This window comes from Camelus ferus, chromosome X, assembly GCF_009834535.1.
Source record: "Camelus ferus isolate YT-003-E chromosome X, BCGSAC_Cfer_1.0, whole genome shotgun sequence".
Classification (NCBI taxonomy): Eukaryota; Metazoa; Chordata; class Mammalia; order Artiodactyla; family Camelidae; genus Camelus; species Camelus ferus.
The window spans coordinates 86,676,879-86,701,169 of NC_045732.1; the positions used below are offsets into that span (position 1 = coordinate 86,676,879).

A 24,291-nucleotide genomic window follows, 5' to 3' on the forward strand; every position below is an offset into this window, starting at 1 on the left:
AATTTGGGAACCACTAGTACAGCAGTTAGGAAGGGACAGAGCTAGTATACAATCCTAGACTGATCTGACTTCAGATCACATGCTCTCAACCAAGCCACCATGGCTTTCCAGCTGTAATTGTTAAAGTATTTCTTTCAATCAAGGCTTCTTCCTGGGAAGTTAACCTTTTTAAAGTCTTGGGGTGCCCTTTAAATTTTTTAAATTGAGTCAAATAACATGTTTGAAGCTGAACAGCCACGCTTTCATAAATGGCAGGTGGACAGATCAAGTTTAAAATCTGTCAAAAACAGCAGTCTTCTCCGTGCAAGTCAGAATGTTAAATAAGGCTACCAATTCTAATGGAGCAGAGCTGCACAAAGAAGATGGGTTTGTGCACGGAATTCTTTTAACTTCTATTTCAAAGTTCTCTTAACATTTATCAAAAGGTATCTAAATCACTCAAATAGCACACCTGTTGCCAATACTACCAAGCATTCCATCGGACTGCACTGAGTAAGAAACACCTTTGTAATGTAAATACAAATGATCCTTGTTCAGTTGGTATGGAGCGCTGTGGGGTTTCCTGAAAAAATGGCAGTTACACAACTTTTACCGACTAGGATTTCCAGGTGCCTGCAATCAGAAATGCAGGGAACTGCACAAGGCAATACAGCCATACGCTGCTGTTTGCTCTAGAAAAACCGCAGAAGGAAAAGAGGTAGCTGCTGCTCAGAAACAAGCTCTCTCCATGGCCAATAAGTCATGTTCCCAAGGCAACTGGGAGCCACAGGGAAGACACTGCCCTAAAGATCCTCGCAGGGAGGGCCCAGCAACTGCCAGCCAGTGAGGCTTTCAAGAGTCACGGCCTTGGGCTGAGGCAGGAAGTGGTTCGTGTCTTTGCAGCCAGTCACTGGATTTACATTACACGCTGTGGGAAGAAATGATGGGGCGTCGAGGTATGCTGGGTTACAGGCGAGGCTTTCTAGCTGCGCTTGGATGAATGACGAACCTGTTGTAAACTCGGAATGGGACAGCCAATGAGCGTGCAGGGGAAAAGGAGAGAGAATGAAGGTGAGAGAGCGGGCCACCAGCAGCACAGGCCTGAGTGCCTCTGTAGGATGGGAGGCAGCAGCAGGTCGACCAGGACCTCTCTTCTGTTTTTTAAAGCTATAGAAGAAACATACTATGTCTCTTCCCTCTAGAAAAGAACTACAGTTTACGTTTCAAATTTCTCTTAAAAAAAATAGGAAAAGATCCAATGATGTCATGTTTCACGTCAAAACTTTTGGTAAATGCTAGAGTCACTAAGTCCCTGAAGGTGCTATCTACAATATGCTGCATAATGCCACAGGTAATGTTAAGTGGGACAAATGCACAGAGAGCCACATATGAAGATGAGGGCTTCAAGGTGACAAAGGAGTACTCAGAGTAACGGAGCCATCTACAACTCTGCGACAGGCTGAGAGCAGGCGGGAAGGAAGCTGCATCTGGGGCCGGGCGACAGGTACGCCATGCCGTTCATTTCTCTACCCGATGTGGCAGGCATAGCCTCTATGCAAAATCGTTTACTAATGCATCACTTACACCTACAGTGAGGGAACTAAAACTTCACGAAAACCCTTAGAATAATTTGTACTCGACAGCTTGCTTCAAGTTTTCAGCATTCTTAATGTATGAAAGTGCTAAGCACTGCCGTGAAGTTAGGTGAAGGGTGTTCGAAGACTAGCTACCACCTACTGAAACCTTACTATGTGCCGGGCACCATCTTAAGTTCTGTTACATGTCGCCACTCATTTAATCCTCACAAAAACATTGTGATGAGGTCTGTTGTTACCCAGGTTTTACTGAAGACGAAAGTGAGGCACATCTCAGTCAAGCAACCTGAGCAAGGCCGCACAGTAAGTGGCGTAGCTGGAGCTGGAGAGCAGGTGATTAGCTGGGGCTCTCGGGGGGACTGAACCGGAGCGGTTCTGCTCGCTGCCGCCCAAACCCCACTTCAATCAGAGTAGCTGCACTACTGGGCTTCACTTTTGCTGTTATGTGAAGACAGAACCCTGCTGATCGGTATTTGAAAACCAGCAGCCTGTGGAAAAGAGCACAGGGTTGGTCATCAGGAGGACCGGAATCTGATCTTGCTTTGGTCTCTCAGACCTTGTGTCCTTAGGCAAGTTATTTCTGGGCCCTGGTCATCATTTTAAACAAGAGGCTGGTTCCCCTCTAGATCTAACCTATCCCTTTGTGAGAAACACAGAGAAAAGCAGAACATGTTAAACAATGCCACGAGGAGACAATGGGCAAATTCTAGGTTAGGGGAAGCGCTGCAAGATAAATGATCTCGTTTCGTTAACAAATAAATTGCCAGATTAACCTACAGATTAAGAGACTGAAGAATCCTATTATCCAACTGCAATATATGAACCTTATATACTGTTTCAAACAAGCATGCTATAAAAAGAAATGAGTCAGCTGGAAAATTTGAGCATTGACTGGATATCTGATGGTATGATGGTCTTGCTAAATTTTTAGATGATAGTGTACTGTTATCTTTTAAAGTACTTATCTTTAAGAGATATGTGCTGAAATAACTATTTTACATGTTTGATATTTGCTTCAAAATGAGTCCTTGATAGGGAATACAGGGTTATTAATGAAGCAAGATTGGCCCTGAATTGGTAATTGCTGAAGCCAAGTGGTAAGGACAGGAAGTTCACTATATTAATAGTATTTTTGCTACTTCTATGGATGTTTTAAATTTTCCATAATAAATACCTTTAAAATGATAACAAATTTTATAAATTTGCTTAAGTCTACCAATGACTGAATGTGAGTTTTATGAGTCATATGGGCTAAAGACACCCCTTAAATTTGTGCACTTTCACTTCATACAAATGAACCACACTCAAGTCTCTCTACTGCACTTGGTACCCACTCTTTACCCACTGTAAATCAACATCTTTATCCTCAGCTGTAGGCTTAATTTATAAAATTCCAATTTAATCATAGGTTAAAGAACTGGTGACTGCTGAGCTGCTCATCCATAGAGAAAAGCATCTATTTCCAACTAACCCAAAATGAATATAATGGCTTCATGAGTTAATTGTTTTCTTCAACAATGCTGTTTTAGAATGGAGCCAACAAAGTGGGGAGGCTATATCTCAGGGGCAGTTCACAAGAGAAAGCCTAACATAACATCATCAGTTCAATCCATTATAGGAAGGAATCAATATTCTAAACTACCAAAGATCTTTGTGTGGCTTGTGTGGGTGTGGGTGTGGGTGTGGGTGTGGGTGTGGGTGTAGTTAAAATATTGTGTCTTTATCTAAGACTCCAGAACTCTATGACAATGCAGGCTCAAGTTTTAGGAATTACTACTGATTTTGAACTAAATAGTTCACACCCATTCAAGTATAGGACCTACATCTAGGAAACATGTCATTTTTCAATTGGATGGTCTGGTTTAAGTAGCTAAAAATTCAGAACTAAACCATGTTATCAAACCAGGAGGCCAGTTCTGTGTCCTTCCTACCTGCAGATGAAATGAAACTCACAACTTTCAAAGCCTAAGGGGGTTTTAACTTACATATATAGTCGGGGATCTGCGGTCAGCGTGTCAATGTTGATGTGCTGTTCCAGTAGACTGTAGGCCAGGATGGGCAAGGATGTGAAGCAGATATTGTACATTGTAAGGTAAGCGGCATCATACAGTGGCTGTAATGACAAAATACAGAAGAGAAACACATGTACTGTAACAGTCAACTGCAAGAGGATATTTAAGAGTTTAGAAAAATCACAAGCTAAAACAAGACAGTTTCATACTTTTTGGGCTAGCAGAGGAAGTTTTGTAAGTAACATCACTCTGGTGACTATAAAGAAAACCCCTAACATTTGTAATGCATCATATTAATACACCTTCCCTTTTAAAATAGGATCCTACTCAGAATGTTCACATGCTCTAATAGTTATTAACTAATAACTTTTCAAAAGATTTTCAGTGAATAAAGACCAATTAAGCATAATACAAGAAACCGTCAGGGAAACTAAACATAGGCAGTGGCCAGCCTGTATCAGTTCTTCATGCTTAACATTTTACATGGTTTTAAATATCACTATCACCTTCTCCAGACTATATTTATGATATTGAATGTGGCCATTTACTAAGGATTAAATAAATGTATTCACAAAAACAAAGCTAAATATATGTACATGGTCATGACTCTCCGGTCCTGAATTTCCTAGGCTCCGTCTGACCAAAGTTTCCAACTTCCTGCTTGTCGTCCCATAGGACAACCTGCAACTCAAAATGTTCAAAACCAGACTCATCAACTTTCCCTTCAAATCTGCTTTCTCCTATGTTTCCTACCTCAGTGAGCGGCCTCACGATGTATGCAACCCCAGTATCTACCTTGGTGCCTGGTATCACTTAGGTCCTCAAAACATTGTGACATGAGTTTCTCTTCCTACCTCACTAGTCATTCCTTCTGTCTCCCACTCTCCTTGAGCCCCCTGTTGGAGTATTTTCACGCTCGGTGTTTGGAGCTCACTTTATATTCACTCTCTAGGTGATCTCATTCAGTCCCCTGGTTTTCATACAACCCATTCACTGAAAATTCCCAAATACCTATCTCCAGCCCAGAGCTGTTTGCATATATCCAACTGCCTGCTTGGTACCTCCTCTTGGGTCTCCAGCATATTTCAAACTATATCCAGAACTGAATTTCTGACCCGCCCTCACCTCAAACTTGCTCCTCCTGACGTCTTGCCCATCTCAGGAAAGGACAACTAAATCTTTCTGATCAATCAGAACCAAAATTTTGGTTTCATCTTTGACTCTTCTCTTTTTCACAACCCACATCCAACCAGTTAAGAAGCATTTATTGGCTCTACTTTCAAATATATTCAGAAGCACATCACTTCTCAGTACCTCCACTGTGACTACCCTGCAGGCCTTTAACTGGTATCCCAGCTTCTTCTCCCCTTGACCTGCAGTCTATTCTCAACACAATGGCCCCAGGAAATGGCTACTAGAAAATCAGTCAAATCAAATCATTGTTTTGTTCAAACTCTCCAGTGGATTCCTTTATCTCTGAAAGCAAAGAAGTTCCTACAATGGCGTGGTTATAAAGTCCCACTCAATCTGGCTTCTCTTACCTGTCTGTCACCTTCTCAGTGAGACCCGTCTTGACTGAACTAGCCTCTCCCTCTCTCTTGAACACATCCCTCCCCCCATAGCACTAATCACCTTCTAACTTACATTATCAATTTATTATGTTTACTGTCTCTCTCGTCACACTAGAATTTACGCTCTACACAGGCAGGGATCTTTATTTATTTTATTGATAGCTGCAGCTTGAGAGAAAGCAGAGCAGCCCCTGACATCCAGGAGCTGGCCTGGCAATCCCAGCGGGGCAGCGGTGTTCTGTCAAACACAAACAATCTCAAAGAACAGCAGCACTAAACAAGGCCACTCTTTGACCATAATGGATCAGGACAAAAACACAAACATTCCATAATCACGTTTGAAGACAGACAGAATATAAATATTGTCCAAATCACAATAATGAGCAACATCCATGTTCTGGCTAATCTGGGTGACCACTTACTGCTTCTCGTCTAATGACACGTTGGCTTCCTGGGTAAGATTTACTAAAATGCCCGGGCATAACATTACCCCTATTGGCTAACAATAGCCAGCAAGGCCCTACTCCTTAAACCCTTCTTCGCATCACCTAACTCAAGCCCAAACCTTATAAGACTTCTCTAACATCTTTTTCCTTGAGAGGCCCCACTGTTCCTCATGGTGCTCTTTCTTGTTGCATCAAGTAATAAACCTAATTTGATCAACTGTAAGTGTGTTCCTGTCTTTGACAACCTTGAACTCCTAGAACACAACTTGGCATACAGAAAGCATTCAATAAATACTGGATGAATGAATGAGTAGAGATTAGAAGCTATAACACATCTATAAAGGACTGATCTGACATTCTCAATATTCCTTTATTGAAAAAAAATTAAGGTTTTTTTTTAAATGAACCTCATTTTGATGAAAATACTTATTGAGTTCAGCAGTTTTCTGTGCAGTGCTAAATGCTGTCATAAAACCATCACCTGTGACCTGAATAAATAACACCCCATATTCATATGCATTTTTCACACATATAAAATGGTTTTTGATTAATCAAATGCATTTAAATGTGACACAAATTAACGCAATTATGCATTTTTCAATCACTGGCTACTAAACATACAATCACTACCATCGTAGGGGTTGACTCAGAAAGGCTGGGAACAACCTGAATAGAGGCATTAATTAGTTCACTCATTAGTTGACTTCAGAAACATTTACTGAGTGTTTACTAAGTGACTGATCCCGGGGACAGAAAAGATTTGTACCCTGTCTGCCAAGGAGTTCTAGAGGGGGAGGCAGAGTGGCGAGCTAACAAGGAGCTGGGAGAGCCCAGAGGAGGTGACCACAACTCCGGCCTGCAGAAGAGACAAAGCAAGAGAGAACGCGAGCAACTTTCGCAATGAGTTAAAAACACGGCTCTAAGCAGAAAACGGAGGTGCTTTTCTCCTAAACACACAAGATTTCAGTTTAGCAAAATATGTTACTGAATTAAAAGTACCCCCTAAAAGGTGTTACAGTCCTTTTAATTCTCAAGGGAGAGGACTAGTCTGTTGGCACACAATGCTACATTTTCACTGGAAAATACCCATTTTCGCTAATGAGAAAATTGAACAAACAAACAAATACACAAAAACAAAACTCAGATTGACTGGTGTGTAATTTAGTCTTGAATTTCATTCAAACAAAAGAAGCATCAATCTACTTTTGTTCCACTATGGTACTCTGAGGGTACGTGAGAAGACAATTGTAATTCTTATGTGCGTAATTAGAGGAGACAAGAAAAGTCCTGAAAATAAACAACAGGTTTAGTTGACAATACTATTTCTTGTTAAACCTGTTATAAATGCTATCTTTTCATGAAGGAAAAAGACCAGTACTCTGCTAGCTTTGTTAAAGACAGAGTTGCTTTTTGCTTAAAGACTCTGAATCCTGGTCCAATCTCTATATTCTCCAACGCTCCCTCTCCAAGGTCCAGAGAATACGTGATGTAGACCTGATCTGAAAAAGGTTGATTACCTGTATATATTCCAGATATTTGCAACAAAGGTCTTTACATTCAGCACCAGCACATGGCCAAAGTAAAAAAATAAAGATATGTACAACACATCATGACCTCAGACAGACCTTCCTTTTACCTGATACACTTTTCCTCTAAGATGTCTGCCCGAATGTCACCTCACCAGAGAGAACTTTCCAGATCATCCTGTCTAAATAGCAGCTGTCTTCCCTAGTCACACTCTCCATTTATGATGCTATTTTTTCCCCCTTCAGAGCATTTATCAGCCCCCAACATAACACATTTATCTGATTGATGTCTGTCTCTCCCTCTGTCGCTCACTGTACTGCACGCGTTGATCACTGTTCCATCCCCCACGCTGAGCCTAGCACACAGGAGGCACTCAAGAAGTATTTGTTAAATAAATGAACGTACCAGTTGAGCAAATGAGGAAGGCAAACACCAACTCCTACGGAAACCTAAGCAGACCCCAATAGCCCAGGGTTTTACAAGGAGTAAGTCCTTTCTGCCTTCATACAACTTGTGCTTGGTAAACATGTTTTAAAAGCAACAGATTCCTTTCAAAAGAAAAACAATGTTTTAACCAGCTCAAGCCAACTTCCCTTTATCATTGTGCTACAAAATTTGAAAATGTCTTTTTAATATTCGCATCTATCATTCAAGGAAGTGAGGAATTACAAGCATTTTGATCAATAGTAATCCGAATACTCAAGAAAAGTCGATTTATCAGAATTTATAAAACTCTGTTACTAATACTGCTATTTTGGATATAAGAAAGCTGAAGGCACTTCCTACAGCTGGTTGATGATTAATTCATAAAGTGATCTGCTTAACTGGCATCATGGGGCTGATGACATCGCACTGATGTTAAGAGACAAGAGGCAAGTTCAATAGAAAGATAGCAGTCACTTCCCATTGAGAAGAATACACTCTATTAAAAACACTGCCAAGAGATTAGAAAAAAAATCACTTCCTGTCACGAGGAATGGAGCATGCCTTGAAATTCAGAAACTCAGTCTCTAATACCTGTGATGATGTCACGAGCAACTCAGCTTGGCAAAAATCACTGAATTGCTCATACATTAACTACGAAATTTTTGAGTCATTGAGCATTACAGCACCTTTATTTAGCTCTACTTCCACTAGCATCAATGCAAAATTCATTTCAGTTGTTAAAACAAACCTACAAACATGCCTGCCCATCCCACCACTTACGTATCAAGTTAACATACACCATATTCTTTATGTGATAAATGCTCTGAAAACAATCGAGGGCAAAAAGTGTAGAATCGCTTAAGTAATCTAAGGCTTTCTCCAGGAGTCCCAGCTTCTTGGCCAGCTTAAACATCAGTGTTTTTCTAGAAAATCAACCTGACACTGTACAAAAGTATGAGATTTTATTTAATGAAATAATAAACTATAATGTTTTAGGATTATTGGAAAACATTGTATACACTGATAAAAAGAAAAAAAAATTTTAAAGGATCTCAATTGCAACAGGATGTACCAAATAACTTTCAAAAAGAAAATAACAAAAAGACCAAAGCAAAGATATGAAGATCTGCTAGTTTCAAAATCAGGCCAAGAAGATCAATCGTCAAACCAAGGGAAAAAAACCCTTTTACTATGGGCATACCTCTCTAATCTCTACAATCCAACACATAAAAGGTAAGTTATTAATAGCAAATAGGCTACATTATAACAAATAACAAGGGAAACAAACCTGTTGTGAGAATCCACAGAAGAACTGGTACAAAAACTGTGGCAAAATGAAACAAAGGTTCTAGAAAAAAAAATAAAGAAAAGGGTTATTACTGTTTTCACTTTATCAACTTTCTAAACTAAAACAGGAAATTGTACTCCAAATAGTCCACAGGCAGTCCTAAGTTCTTCTAATATCGTAATGCATTAAACTTCTACTCCAGAGTTGTAAGAAAACTAGTCAAAACAAATGATTACATTCACATTAATACCATTTTTGCCTTTCCAAAGCAGAAGAGGATCTCACTTACTTTATAAGAACCTCTTGCTAATTCTTCTAGGGAAGCAATGAGCTCATACAATATGAACACCTAATGGTACTGCACTGTAAATGCTAAGTGAATTTGCAAAATCATCACAAAGTAGACTGACATAAAGCTGTAAGTGTAAATTTTAAAGTCAATCAATGCCAATAAATAGTAAAGAAATTATTGTAGTGTACACTGACAGTAACAAGTACCAGCTAATTATTTTTGATCACCTACTGTATGTAAAGATGACACTGTGGGTGATATAAAACACAAAGCAAAACAAAATTTCTTACTCCTAAGGGATTTATCATTTAATTGGGAGAATACTAAAAACAAGCAGATTAAAAAAATAAAAGCTGAGAATTCATAAGGCAGTAAAAGCCACTAGGTGAGATGATAATTACTGAAATTAATGTCTTCAGGCAAAACTACTAGAACTGATATTTTCAATTGAGTGTCATCCTTTAGGGTCGGCTGTGACTGTATTCGAGCGTTGCTCTCACTTGTTTATGATGTCTTTGGATTTTTCTTTCGGGGCACCTTCAATAGCCCATTTTTAAGCCATGTCAAAAAACCAGTCTCCTTCCTTCTGTCACACATTCTCACTTAGTTAATTCACCAGGCTGGTGGACTTGAGACTGTTTTAAAAATCCAATGGATCCTTAAAGTATGAGCGTCTGCCACAGCTGAGGCTATCTGGGCGAATACACTACAGGATCTGGAGGATGTTTCTAAGGAAAACTGCTACGTGTATTTTGAGTGTTAGTGCTCCCAAGGTCATCATCTGGCAAGGCGACACTCATCTGTATGTATCAGTTCTGGCAGAATGCAAAATACTGTCAGCAGCATTTCCAGAGTCATACTTTACATACATAAAGCGTTCTGAGGTTGGAGGAGGCAGTGCTCGGTGTGTGTTATGGGGGTGCTTTGTGGGAAGGGGAAGTCTGCCTTTCCCACTAGAATGTAAGTCCCATGAGAAAAGGAACTCTGCCTGTTTTATCCCATCATGAATCCTCAGGGCCTAAAACAACGCTTGGCACATGGTAACACATTCAAACTATTTGCTGACTGCATGAATAAAGAATCTAGACTTCGAACTAGGTAAGAAAGATGAACAGGAAGCAAAGCGAGGTCAGATGTATTTTAAACATATAAGGTAAGACAAAGTCCGACTGTGGAGTGCACTAAAAGCCAGAGTAATTCTTAGACAATGGAGAGTGAAGTTTCTGGAGACAAGCTGAAAAGTGGCATTTTCTAAACATTAACCTGGCTGAATTATGAAAGGAGGACTAAATGGAGAAATAGAAGGCAGGAAGAGCTGTCACTGAAGTACTCCAGGGCTGGCCAATAACAACTTGAAGATGCAATGGCAAGATAAGAGGAAGGAGGGCATCTTAGCTCAGCCAAAGAGGGTCAAAAGTATTAGAAATTATCTTGGGACAAAAAACAGCACTAAACAAGGGATACTGCTATGTCAGTAACTACATGACAATGCACACACAGATCCTAATGAAGACAGAGCGCATCGCCCTACATACTCCCCTAACCTGGGAACAGGGGTATGTAAATTAATGACCCAGGATAAACAGCCATTTTAATGCTTGTTTTGTTTTTCTTAACAAAAAACATTCCTTCCATCTGGTGGCAGTTGCTTGAATTGCAGGCCAAAATCTTAGAGGCAAACCAAGCTTCTGGAATAGGATCAGATTGCTAGGCAGATCAGCACGGCAAATCATCACGGGCTCTCCTGCTAGGGGGAGGTAAGAGAGAATAACCATCCAACCCCAGTGGCTGTTAAGTTATTGAGCCCAAGGCCCGACAGACCCTAACTATATTACAAATAAGTAACATAACCACGCTGAATGGTGGAAAAGGAAAAAAGTAACTTTGGAAACAATATTTTGACTATATACTTCTAAGGCTAAAGACAAAAAGAAGTGCACACAAATATATTACTCAAGTTAGTTCTCACAGGAGTATGAGTTAGCAATTCTGAAACTATTTGAGATGTACACTAGGGTTCAGCAAATTAAGAAAACATAATGAGGATGAGAACCAGGTTTCTCACCACTGAAGAAAGGAGTTACAAATAAGGAAAAGGTTAGAATGAACCTTGTGGCACTGGCTGTAATCAAAGGTATCAGTATAAACTTGAGTTTAAATACTGAGTTCATACTGATACCACTCATTCTGGCCCAAGAACTTCAGCTCAGTAGCAATGAGCACTACTAGTACCCAGATCTTGATTTCTAAATACCATTTGCAAATAGAAGGAAGCAGTGATCCTTGGAGAAAAGTCTGAATCCAGGACTGGGGAAAGAAGACTACAAGATGAGCCTAGAACATCACGTGGTACCGGAAAATAAAGAAGACTGCAAAAAGGGTTAGGGCTATGGGGAGGGAGGAATGGGGAGTTGCTACTCAATGCGTATAAAGCTTTAGTTATGTAAGACAAGTAAGTTCTAGAGATCTGCTGTACAATATTGTGCCTATGGTTTCATGGATGTATATGTCTGTCAAAATTGAACTGTAAACATTTCATGGGTACATATATTGTATTTAAACTATACTTCAAGAAGGTTGACTTAAAAATTTCATCTCAAATCTCTTGCATTAAAAGGAATTTCTGGTTCCGGATTCATTTAATATACCACCTCTGTCGCTGACCACAAATTTCAGCAATAAGACTGTCAAAGAAACATGAAAAAAGGAAAAAAAAAAACTAAACCAAGCTGAGCCAGTGCTGGGTTAAAGAATCATAAGTTAAATCACAAATATTTTATCACATACCTTATAGAAGAAATACTGTACAAGGTGTGCTATTCTCACATAATATAGATGTCCGTGAGCCAACAGCAGTTTCTTTAAATGTTTAAACTTTGGAACAGAATAATCGCTATTCCTGGCTGCTTGGCGGCCTTCTTTGCCTTTAATACCTAAAAATAGAAAATCTCTATAGGGTGAGTATTTTATAGAATAAGCAACCCTCTGATTTGTCACTTTCCTATTTTTAACTTGCTTACATGTTCAATTGATTAGCTTAGTTCAACTGATTAGTTTAGCTTTATTTTTTTTAAAGAAAAAAGTGATTTTAACAGTGACAGTGAGAGACTTACCAATAAAAAGTAAAATTATGTTTAATTGGCAATTACCTACTTATGACACAATATAAAATAATTAAACAGAATCATTATTTTAATCATTCCAAGTTAAAAATTATCCTGAAGAAAAAAATTACATCTGAAAAATTTTTTGAATGTATTTAGTAAGTGCTTAATTAGGCATGGCACCAGATTAGGCACTGTATTAAAGCAACTCAGAGACCTGGGGTTTGTGGTCTAAGCTCAAAACTGAAGAGTTACGATGAGATGGTAAGGTCCTTATACTGACTGCATAAGTGTATTCAGAATGAATACACTTGGTCTGTCCAAAATGTCCATAAGGCAGTTGGTCCACACCAAAAGGTCCCTGAAATTTGGTCCTGTCCAAAATGTCCACGAGCATATTTGGTCCATGCCAAATGGCTCTGGACAGGACCAAATCTCAAAGCTCTTTTGGTGTGGACCAAATGTGCATCACTATGGATGTTATAGACAAGACCAAATGTTCTGCAAGGCTGAGCAGGAGACCAAGTATTACATAAGCTCAAGCAGCTTTACGTCATTTCCATACTCAATAAACAATGAGTAGAACATGAGTTCCACACTAAATAGTTACTTCCAAATGGAAAGAATTTGGGAATCCAAACATATATCCAATACAATAATCCCCAAGATACTAATTCCAATATTTTTCCCCCTCCAAAAACAAAACAAAACAAAAAAACACTTGCTGGGGGTGTCAGGACTGCTGTATCCCAGCATCCTAACAGGGGGAAAATGGTGCAGACTGTAGAAAAGCTGTTGTTGCATGCCAATATATAAATTCACCAGTACAGCCCAAACCACGCACAAATATTGCCATGAGAAAATCAGCCAACCAGTTATCATTTCTTAGTCCCAAACTGTTAAGAATCTCAGAAGATATAGTGCATCAACATAAGCAGACGATCTGGCCAAGGGCAAAAAAAAAAAAAAAAAAAAAAAAATCAATAAAATTTCATGCATGCTGTCAAAGTTGAGAGCTAAATGATCAATTGCACTGTCAGTAGGTTTAGGAAATTCATTTTACTTGGCTAATATAAAAAATATCCTCCAACTTTGTATTGCTACATTCCACGAAGGGTAGGACTTTGGTGTGGACATATTCCATGATCAGATGAAGAACTTCATTTGATTAACAGTGATCATTCCCAAATTTAAATTCAAGATGAGCACCCAAAACAATCTCTCTAGAATAATAAGACCACTCTACCTAAAAGCAATACTGATACCTTACAGCTGCCATCTCATTAGATGTTTCTTACCTATTCCCACATGGGATTCCAAGATCATACTAACATCATTGGCACCATCACCTATCGACAGTGTTATTGGGCTGCCTTTTAAATTCTTCACCATTCTCACAATCTAAACATTAAATACAAAAGAGGTATAGAAAAGGTCAAAGCAGAATGTGAGATTGTACTACATTGGGGGTATTTGCCTCATTCACACTTGTAAATGAAGGCCTTGCAAACAGAAAGATAGTTTGTGCATATATGTACAACAGTCTTGAATTCTCAGAGATGGAAGAACATAGCTTTTCATAAGGTAACACCAGCACCCACTTGTTTCTGGTTCTGTGCATGTATGAACTGTCAAAAACCACACCTCCTACCTATATCAGAGGTCAATACTTTTCCCTCTTTAGTCATTGCTTCAAGTGTCCTTTCAGATCAGGTGTTGAATGTGTCAAAGTGGAGACTAGAAAGCCAATTTGGGGTAACATGAATGGGCCTATGGGTACAAAAGTGGGCAGTGTGAGAACAGTGTTTTTGGTTACCTCTCCCTCTCTACCTGCTGGCATTCCCACCTCCCGAGTGCGCCTCAACCCTTATTCCCATCTAGCTGCCAACTAAACTGCACTAAATCTCTCAATGACCAATATGATTTGACATCTTGTATAGGTAGCCGCATTTGAAAACGAGGAATCTTAAAGGTGATGAGATTTGCGGAAAGATGCCTAAGATATGTATATAAAGCCTGTATTTTCCCGAGTGTCCCTTAAACATGTGTCGACGGCACAATGCAGCTTGATGCTGTGTTCATGGTAGGTACCGAATAAAATAAATCTGGCAGAGTTACTTGTGGCAACTGTATTGGGCAAGCAGCTGTCCTCCCACCCTATGTTTTAGATAATGACTGCTTTATGTGTCAACCCTCAAAACCCCATGGAATCTAGCAGCTTTTAGAAAGCTTATATAATTCAGTAGTTAAATAATGCCTTGCAAAATTTTGTGCTCACAATGGCTGTCACCAGGTAACATAAATAAAGTCCATTTTCACATAACTAAAGTGATTAAAAATAATTTATACAAGGCAAAGCCACCCCGCAGTCTTTTCTTTAAAGAAAATTCAGTAAGGTTTTAGTTGTATGAAATACAAAAAACCCCACGTCCAATCCATTTAACACAATAATGATGTTACTATGAAATGCTAGCTTTCCCCGAATCCCTCACCTCAACTTGGTTCTTTTTAAAAACTTTATAAAAGTGTCAGAAATAATTTGTAAGTGAGTCAAAGACAAAAATCAAAGAACCCAAACTAAATTTGTTCTTGATGGGCTACAACACTGTTTTGATAGGCTACGAAACCAGTTGCACCGTTGTACTGTGTGCAGGTGTGATTTACACCTCCAGGAAGACAAAAGCAGTCAGGAAAGGCCTAGGGAAGGCAATAAAATTATCAAGGGTGACAGCTTCTGCATGAAAATATACATTAAAAAGATGAAAGCTCATTCTTGTGGAAAGATAAAAGGATATATGGTCATGCACCATAAAATTGTGAAAGATTTAGATAGATAAACATGGAGCTTTTTACTGAGCCCCCCGGTCATCTGGATTTAGAATGTCTCTTCACCCTGTAGACAGCTTCATGAAAAAGAAATCAATTTACCAAAAACTATTTATTGACCAAGTGTAACTACACCCAATACAATGTGCAAATATCCAAAGAAGATATAAGGCTTGGTCATACACCTTAAGAAGCATATTATGGGGAATGGATACAATAATATCAGACAATCAGATTAACAATACATGCCATCTATGCAAGGGAATATATATAACACTGTCATCTAAGTCTTCCACGTAAGAAGGCCTATGATGTCAGAGAGAAAGTTAGGTGGAGTTAAATGAGCTGTTCAAGTCCTGTACCTGGAAGGCAATGGAAAGAAAGAAATAGATGGAAAAGACAATGTACTGGAAATGAACAGATTTGGTGACTGAGATCACATGGAAGGGTAAAGCATGGGGATGTCAACACAGATTTGAAGGTTTTGAATCTAAAGACCTGGAAGTACAGCAAGCTCAGTAACAGGTGTAAAAAAAGACAATGAAAATGGCGGCTGTGCTCTACAGATTGCTGAGTTGAGGTGATAATGACACACCCAAGAAAGTATGTTCAGAAAACAACTGGAGAAGTAAAGTAGAACTCCAAAGATGTGGACTGGAGAAGTGACTTGAAAATCACCTATATGGATATGACAGGTGAGTAGGTGATATCCTGCAAGAAGTGACTACAGTTAGAGGAAAAAAACACTGAACCACAGGGTCTCCAATATTCTGGGTGGGAGAAGCAGCATGGCGTCAGGAATTCAGATACCTGCCTGGGCAGCGGAGCAGTCAGAATCCAGGTGAGCAACCCAAGCAACAGACAATGAATGTATGGGGAGAAAAAAAAAGGCTCTAAAGGCTGAAGAAAAAAAAGGAAGGGCACCTGACTGCAGTGGAAATTAAAAGCGAGAAGAAGGCAAACAGAGACAATGCCCTAAATTAGGATGGGCTGTGTGCGCGCAGGCAAGTGAGAGGGAGGGAGAGGGCGTGTGTGAAGGAGAAGCAGAAAATACAGCGCCATCCGCGGGGCTAGAGCAAGCAGCTGGGGAATGGGAAGAAGCAAGACACTAACACATATACAAGGATCCAGCGTATACACAAACGAAAAAGTCTGCAACTGAGACTCCAAGGTTCCTTAGACCGAGTGAAGCAGATCAGGATGAGCCAGACGAACTGCAAGAGACAGCATATGGGAGGTGGCCCTTGAGCTGGGTTTTATTAGGAGCAAAATTTTTGGTAGGCCAGGAGGAATTCAGAGGAATTCCAGATGAGGAAATGTTAAGAGGAAAGCTTTGGAAGTTGGCGTGAGCATGGCACGTGGAAGGGACATGGAGAGGGAACAACCAGCAGGAGTAGAGGATTCACACTGGGCATGAATGACGGTGGACACAAAGTCTGTAGAGTTGCATGAAAAAGGTCATCGGGGTGGCCCCGAGTGTCACACTGAGTCATCTGCCCTTCATCCCAAGGGATAGGAAACTACTGAAAAGTTTTTGAGCAAGAATACACGATGAGAGAAGTACGGTTTTAAGAAGATTAATTTGGGAGCCTGGGGAAACAGACTGAAGGGGGAAGGAGGAAGCACTGGTGAGATTAAATCAAATGTCTCTGTGTGAAGTCATAAGTGCTTGCTTGGAATAGGCTGGAGATAAAAGGTTTAACAAGATGGCACCAAATGAGAGCTATGACAAAAGGTAGGGCCAACAGGACTTGGTGACAATATATGGGGTGAGCGAGAAAAGGGTCAAAGGTAGTTTGGAGACTTAGGAAGCAAAGGAAAAATGTCACTGGTAACAGGAATAATGAAGACAAGGGATAACACAAACTGGCCTGAAGGAGAAAATTATAGTATCTGTCTTGAATACCGAATTAAATGTGACAGTGGGGAGTCCGTATGAAGCTGTCTAGCAGGCAGCTAGAAATATGAGTTAACAAAACAGGCAAGTCAGGAGGAGAGACATTATCATCAGTGGGAGTCATGGATGTGCTTATCCAGAAAGACAGCCTGTAAGTGAAAAGCAGAGGGAAGACACAGTCCCAGGAAAAACTGATAATCACAGAGAAGACAGAGATGAAGCAAAATAAAAAGACACTAGGTTGCCAAGAAGTTTGAAAAAAAGGACTGTGGACCATGCCAGAAACCAAGAGCAGAGAGTTTAACGGAGGACGTAAGTGACAGTGTCAAGTGCAGTGGAGAAATGAGGGGAAATGAAAGACTGCAGGACAGATTCAGCAAGGGGGTCTCTGCTCTCCTCCAGAAGATCCAACAGAGTAACACGGGAAGAAAGAGTGCGTGGGGCTAATGTAATAGAGGAGCCAGGAGCAGTGGAACGCCGGCAGCCGGCACCAAGCACTCAGTAGAGAAGTTTGGAAAGTGAGGAACTGGACAGCCAGCTTGGGAAGACAAGGTAAAGAAGAGGACTAGCTCAAACTGATGGGAAGACTCCTGGTTTGACCACACAGAGTAAGAAGCAGCCAGGGAAGATGAAATAAGGTACTAAAGGCTCTCTGAAGAAACAGATTTAAAGTAAAGTAAACATTTGCACATATGTGTATAGAAGTACCCAGAATGGAACACGAACTAACATCAGTTACCTGGGCTTTCTGTAACGGTGCCATCCGACAGCAGAGCACTGCAGTGCACTTCATACAAATCTGTACGAAAATGCTTTTGTAATTGTTAGAACTAGAGTCTTGACTAGAATTTAATATGAGTGACAATGTGGAGCCATCGATGATTAATCCGTATTCCTGATGTTCTGTCCATGCTCTGAAAAAGAAAAAACAATGCCATATTGGAATCTATTATATGTTGCTATTTAGGAATCTTGTTTTTTTTTTTTTTAAACCACAGAGGAGTGTCCTGTGTAAGGGTCATCATCAACCTGGTTCCTGGACCTGTAAATTCTAAAGAAGCAATTGTCTGTAATAATGGCACAACAGAGACTTTCTATCACATCTCTGAGACTCAAGCGGCCCATATAGATGGCACCAAGTTCTAAATACAAAAACAATGGACATTTAGTAGCTGGTCTCCATATAGGAAACTTAAGTAAATTTTGGAGATTACAGTTTAATCGGTCCAACTCTGATATGAAGACAAATCATCAGCCACTCTGAAAATTCCTTAACAACGCAAGGAGAAGACAAAATGGCTTTGGGGTATACAAATCACAGAAGGCTTTCCCCTAATTCTCTGCCTGAGTGACAAAACCTACCAACAGATCTGGCTTCTCAAATATGATGGACTACCTAAAAGACATGGTGTTCATTAAAGAATACCATATAATAATGATATATGTTCCTTAAATAAGTATCATTTTATGCGAGATTAGTGGTTCTTCCACCATAGCCTTCCCATTAGAGTCATCTGGGCAGAAAAGCCCATGTCTGAAGTCTATATTTGAAGATAAATTAAATCAGAGTATCTTGGACAGGGCTTGTTTTAAAAAGCTCCGCAGGTAATTCTCATGCATAGCCACGACTAAGAGGGCTTAGTTGCCAGGAAAGAAAAATCTAACAGGTGCCAAGTATTGAAGAAAAACATATGGGGGAAAACATACAACTGAGAAAATTCTACAAATTAACATTTCATTTTTTTTCAATTAAGGAAAAAAGTGATCAATCATACACTCTCCTTTGCTTCCCTACTCACAGAGCTGGCAATGTGAAGAAAACAGTGGCTCACTAATCAAGCAAGCAGTATTTGTAAACATCAACTCTTAAGAAGGCCATATCGAAGGATGGAAAGAATTATTAACCATTCTTTCCTTGGAGAACAGAAAACCTCCTTGGGGTGGCAAAAGCCCACATGAGTGAATATATCCCACCAAACAAGAAATTAAATGTAGTTAATATCCAGTGACTGGGACAGTAAATACAAATCAGGAAAGGACAGTGGGTTCTTTGTGATATCTGACATGGAACTTGAAAGACAGGACAGAAAGAGGCGAGGAGAGAGAACGTATGTGTGGTGCACTAGGAAAGTAAGTTGAAAAGGTCACTTGAGACCCACTAACGGTTTCCGAGCAGGGCTTTGATATGGGCAGTACTTGGCTTAAGTGCTTTGGTTATGAGTTACAAGGAATCTGGTGGGGGCACCAGTGGTAAGACTGGGAACATGGATAAGGCTTGGTGGCCGATTTGAAGTGGAAGGGACAAAGGAGCAGAAGCTGGCAAAAGTGATTCTGTGTCTGACGCCTGTTTAACTTGGGGAGAGACTGTACTCAATTCCAAACAGAAGAACCAGGAAGAGGGAATGTTCTGAGATGGTGAGTTCAGCTTTCCATAAGCCCTGGCTTTTACAAAAGTGCCCCAGAGCTGCTGAATGGTGCTATGGACGGTAATGTGTCCCCTTAAAAGTCCCATGTTGAAGCCCTAACCCCCAATGTGATGGTATTTGGAAATGAGGCCTTTGGGAGATAATCAAATTTAGATGAGATTGGGAGGGTGGGGCCCTTATGATAGGATTAATATCCTTATAAGAAGAGGAAGAGACACGAGAGCGTCCTCTCTCTGCCATGTAAGGATACAGGAAGAGGGCAGCTTTCTGCAAGCCAGGAAGGGGGACCGCACTGGAACTTGGCCATGCTGGCATGCTGATCCCAGACTTTTGGCCTCCAGAAATGTGAGAAATAAGTTTCTATGGTTTAAGCCACCCAGGCTATGGTATTTTGTTATGGTAGCCCAACAGAGTAAGATAAATGCACAAGTAAAACACACGTAATCTGGACTGCCTTTTAAAGTACCGTTTGGCTAAAGGAAAGAAGATTTATCATAGGCAATTAATAAAAACCTGTTTACTCTCACTGATGTCCAAGTAACAGAAGAACAACAACTGTTTTAAAATTGCCCGTAGCCTCATGAATCTGAGGTATTCATTTTTAAAGCTTGTTTAAACACTAGAGATGAGGATACAGATACAGCATAGTTGCTACAAGCATGGGCTCTGGCATTGGATAGACTTGCTCCACCCCTTATTGGCTGCGTTGTCTAGAGTAAGTCATGTTGTGCCCCTGAGCCTTAGTTTCCCTATCCGTAAAATGAAGAAAATAAGATTGCCTTACTGGGTTGTCATAAAAATTAAATGAGAATAATTTAAAATGCTTAATGTTGTTCCTGGAACAAAGAGTGTGCTTAAGAAATGTTAAATAATATTGCCTGGGTGGGGGTGTCTTTTGATTTAGTGCAGGTACATGCTGTGGCATTCTAGAAGAGAAAATCAATTTGCTTGCGGTCAAGGTAAATTCTAATAATTGGTCAATGTTGAGTATAGGAAACTGTATCTCTAGGCATGGAATTATTACGGATCTGTGGCTTTCCTTGAGAACCTTAGATCCCACAAGTTCTTCCTAAGCGACTTGCTGAAAGCAGTTGAGTGTCCACACCGTCAAGTGTTCGGCCTCTTTGGAGTACTGGGGCACGAAAATCCACACGGAAAATGGCTCCAGGACCTCAACAAGCGTGCAGACTGCTTATGCTCATTTTATTACATTCATTTAAGAGACCATGAAAAGGAATTGTTTTTCCTTAACATAGACCAGGCCACAACATCAGTGCTAAATACCTAGGCCCTAACTAAACATTTAGAAAATGAACCACTTTTCTAAATCTTGAGAAGTGCAGGGTTTTCTTTTAAATTAAAGGAGAAGTGGAAAGTGCCAAATAATCTCAAATGGGCCATTAGCCAAGTCCTCAGGGAAGGTTCTAACTTACAAGCATAAAGCACCTGCAAAGAATGATAAATTGTAGAAAATAGAGCCTTCCGCATACGCAGCTATGATTTACATCTGTACCAATGTCTAAATATAACAAACTGATGCACTTTCTTACTTTTTAAGGCTTCTAGTACTTTTAGGAAATTCACGCAGCAACTTCTTACGATATTCAGTCAACAATTCATGTAATCGATCCTCTTTCCTTTCACTTTCTTCGATGGTTTTGGTGGTCAGTTCCAAGAGCTCGGTGCTGGTCTGGAAAAGGCGGCAGGCATAGCAGGTGGACTTGGCCGTCTCCATCTTGTCCCCAGTAAGCACCCAGACTTTCAGGCCTGCTGCGTGCAGAGCTTCAATGGTCTCAGCGGCCTGATCCTGTAGCCTGAAAGCACAAAGGAAACCTTGTTATCCTTGAAAATTCCCCACACAGAATCTGCAAGAAGGCTTGTTACAGAGAAAATTTTTATAATTCATAGCAATTCTGGAGACCTGATACGTTATCAGTTGGTTTTCTTATATATCCTCTACTCTTTCTGAGAGTGTTATCTCTGGCACACTTTTTACTTATTAAAGTACATTTCAAACAATGAGGTTTGGAAAGTTCATGACATCTCCTGGGGTAATTGGTCTTCAATGGCAGAATTAAGAATCATTGTCCTTAGCTAAAATGTTCAGAAACTCACCAAATGTTCTTATTCATTGCCACTTTAGCATATTTCATTGTTTTCTATCTTACCATACAAATACTTAACATGGTTCAAAACAGAAAGGGCTACACACATTCTAATGAGATGAGATACTGAGGGAGGAGCTTGAAGTATAGGAAAGTCAACTTTTCTGAAAGAGAATTTAAACATAATTCTGAAAGGCAAGGATAGAAGAATACTTTCTTTGCGTTCCTTTTGGCCAGAGAATAACAATGAAATCAGACTAAAGGAAGTCTGTTAGAATTTCAATACCTTACAATGTGGCTGAATATATGCTTATAACTTCATGTTTGGGTTAAGCCTCACAATTTGCACTCACAATTTCTAGAAAATTCCTAAAATAGAATCTAAAACTTATTTTCTCAAGCAGATAAATGCTGGAGACCTGCAATCATGCCTGGCAGAGCTCAGCCTGTATAGTTAGAGCGAAGTATTTTGAAGTCTGCAAAAACATGCTCTTGTCCGTTAAGCCAGGTTAGAATGAGCTCTCGTGTTGTTCGCTCTACCTTAAATCTCCCTTCTGCTCTTGTCTGTCAAAAATCATACCCATTCTACCAGTCATCAACTCAAATAATGCCTCTAGCAAAAGCTCCCTACACATAGTAAGACTATTTCATAAATATCTGCATAAATGAAGCAATAGCATAGTTAAGTACTCAAAAGACTTTAGAGATGACAGATTCATTCTTCTAAGTCACAAATATTTAATTTGAAAATTATTCCCACAAACAGTTCAAAATCTGGTATTTAGACAAAGCTGAATCAAAGATTTCAAAACTTGAGAATAAATGGTCAATCTGGACAGACAGTTACCACCCCAAATGCCTGGTCATTAAAATAAGAAAAATATAATTTTCTAGTTACTTGTCTTCCACTGCAGTGGCTCCAATTAAATTCATGTTTGTCTCAACATCATCAAAAACCTTTTCCAGTTTTTCTTCTCTGTCTTGTAAGGCCAATTTTGCCTCTATGAGCTGTCTGTTAATTCTTTCATAATCATCTGGTGCAATTTCTTTGAAGGCTACACAAAGTGTCCGATACCCATCCTAGAAGCAAAGTAGGAAATCTCTAGTTATCCAAATAATAAATAAAAACAAACACACTCTTTAAATACTCTTGCTTCACCGTACAAAAGAGAAATTCTGACACATTTTTAGTTAAAAAAAAAAAAAAAGAACAGATTGCATTAGGTTAGCATTCAATTAGGTTCAGAATAAAATAACAGCTCTTGGGGTTAAAAAAAAAAGAGCAGAACATAAAAGAAAGATTCTTGAAAAGTCTTCAAAGGCTACAAATTGTGAACAGAAACTTGTGCCAGAGTGTTTTACATTAAAATAAGGAAAATAATATTACAAAATCCTTCAATACAGAAAGAGACCATAAAAATAAGCTGAAATTCACTTGAGCAGTCCTTTAACTAGCACTCCATAAACGCAGTCATCTCTATTATTTCTCTTTCTCTCTATTGCGGGGAGGGGTTTAGGCTCACCATTGCATTACGTTCCACGTGGGCTTTAGTTAACTCAATTTCATGATTTTGCACCCTGGGGAAAACTGCTGAGTCAGCTCCTTTACAAAAGAGAAGTATGTCTCCTAAAATAAAGAACCAGAGTATTTGACTTAGAATTTTAAGACTGGTATTGGGATTTTAATAACAGGTAACTATTGAAGTGGCCTCTCCCACCCAGCTGCTGTGTATCCTGAAACCAAGTGGAATGAGACATCTTGACATTTACTCTGACAGGACAATATTCACCACCTCTTAGGAACAATACAGACAAGACTGATTTCCCAGAGTTTACAGTGCACACCTCTGTTAAAATATACTTCCTTCCAGTGAATCACAGAAGACTGCTTGTGTCAAGGAGCTGCACCTGAACCCTCTTCTAAGGATGCTGTTAATGGTCTAAAGTGCACAAGTGGCATCTCCAGATGACAAGGACCAAACTCAAGGTCACACAAAATAAAATCACTTTCAGACTATACACATTAGCTTTTTAAGACAATGGCTTGATGGTTTTCATTGGCAACTTGAGAACAGCTGTGTAGAATGCTAGTACAAGTACAGCTTTACACAAGTCCACGCACCCCGGAAAGGAGACAGAGTTGAGCATTAAGAAAGATACTCCAAACACTTCCACCTCAAAAAAAAAAAAAAAAAAAAGTATAAAATTAAAAAAAAAAGAAAAGAAAAAGAAAGACACTCCATCCCTATACAGCACTGAGCTCGAAAAGTTAAAAAAGGGTAGCTCGAGGCCCTTGGTAGACCACTGCCTCAGACATCCCACCACTGGCAGAACACTTCAGTGCATGTGTACAGGCAAGAACAACAAGTATTCCACATGCTAGGTTTTTTTTTTTCCAATTTCTCTCACGTATCTACAGTATGTTTTAAAGTCTTAAAATAAATTCCACATTCACATGTAATGAAATTAATATTGTGAATCTGCAGTCATACCACAACGTCTGAATAAAGTTAGATATATACCCTCAAGGGTCTGTCTTTATCTCCCCATTCTCATATTAAGATATATACCCTCAAGGGTCTGTCTTTATCTTCCCATTCTCATATTAAGACATTTTCAACAGATTTAATACCAAAAAGTAAATTACTAGGAAATAAATCAAGGATATTTTGAAAAACCACCTGGAGACATACAGACAGACACACACAGGAATCTGAGAGCCCACAAATGAAGCAGGACTGCTACCATGTGGGTCTTGCCAAATCTGAGCAGAAGGCATTCCAACCATCATGGCTCC

General features: G+C 39.7%; 1 protein-coding gene across 11 annotated transcripts in view; it reads right to left on the reverse strand.

Annotated features, from left to right (window-relative positions):
• ATP11C (ATPase phospholipid transporting 11C) overlaps window positions 1-24,291 on the reverse strand; it is a 152,519-nt gene that overhangs the window by 19,971 nt on the left and 108,257 nt on the right. For all 11 annotated transcript variants that reach the window (XM_032474505.1, XM_032474504.1, XM_032474503.1 and 8 more), the window contains 8 exons: window positions 23,018-23,121; window positions 22,393-22,574; window positions 20,940-21,203; window positions 17,703-17,877; window positions 13,539-13,641; window positions 11,924-12,069; window positions 8,845-8,904; window positions 3,560-3,687 (listed from right to left, as the gene is read on the reverse strand). In XM_032474505.1, the coding sequence (XP_032330396.1) occupies window positions 3,560-3,687; window positions 8,845-8,904; window positions 11,924-12,069; window positions 13,539-13,641; window positions 17,703-17,877; window positions 20,940-21,203; window positions 22,393-22,574; window positions 23,018-23,121 (1,162 nt within the window). The remainder of the gene's footprint in view (window positions 1-3,559; window positions 3,688-8,844; window positions 8,905-11,923; window positions 12,070-13,538; window positions 13,642-17,702; window positions 17,878-20,939; window positions 21,204-22,392; window positions 22,575-23,017; window positions 23,122-24,291) is intronic.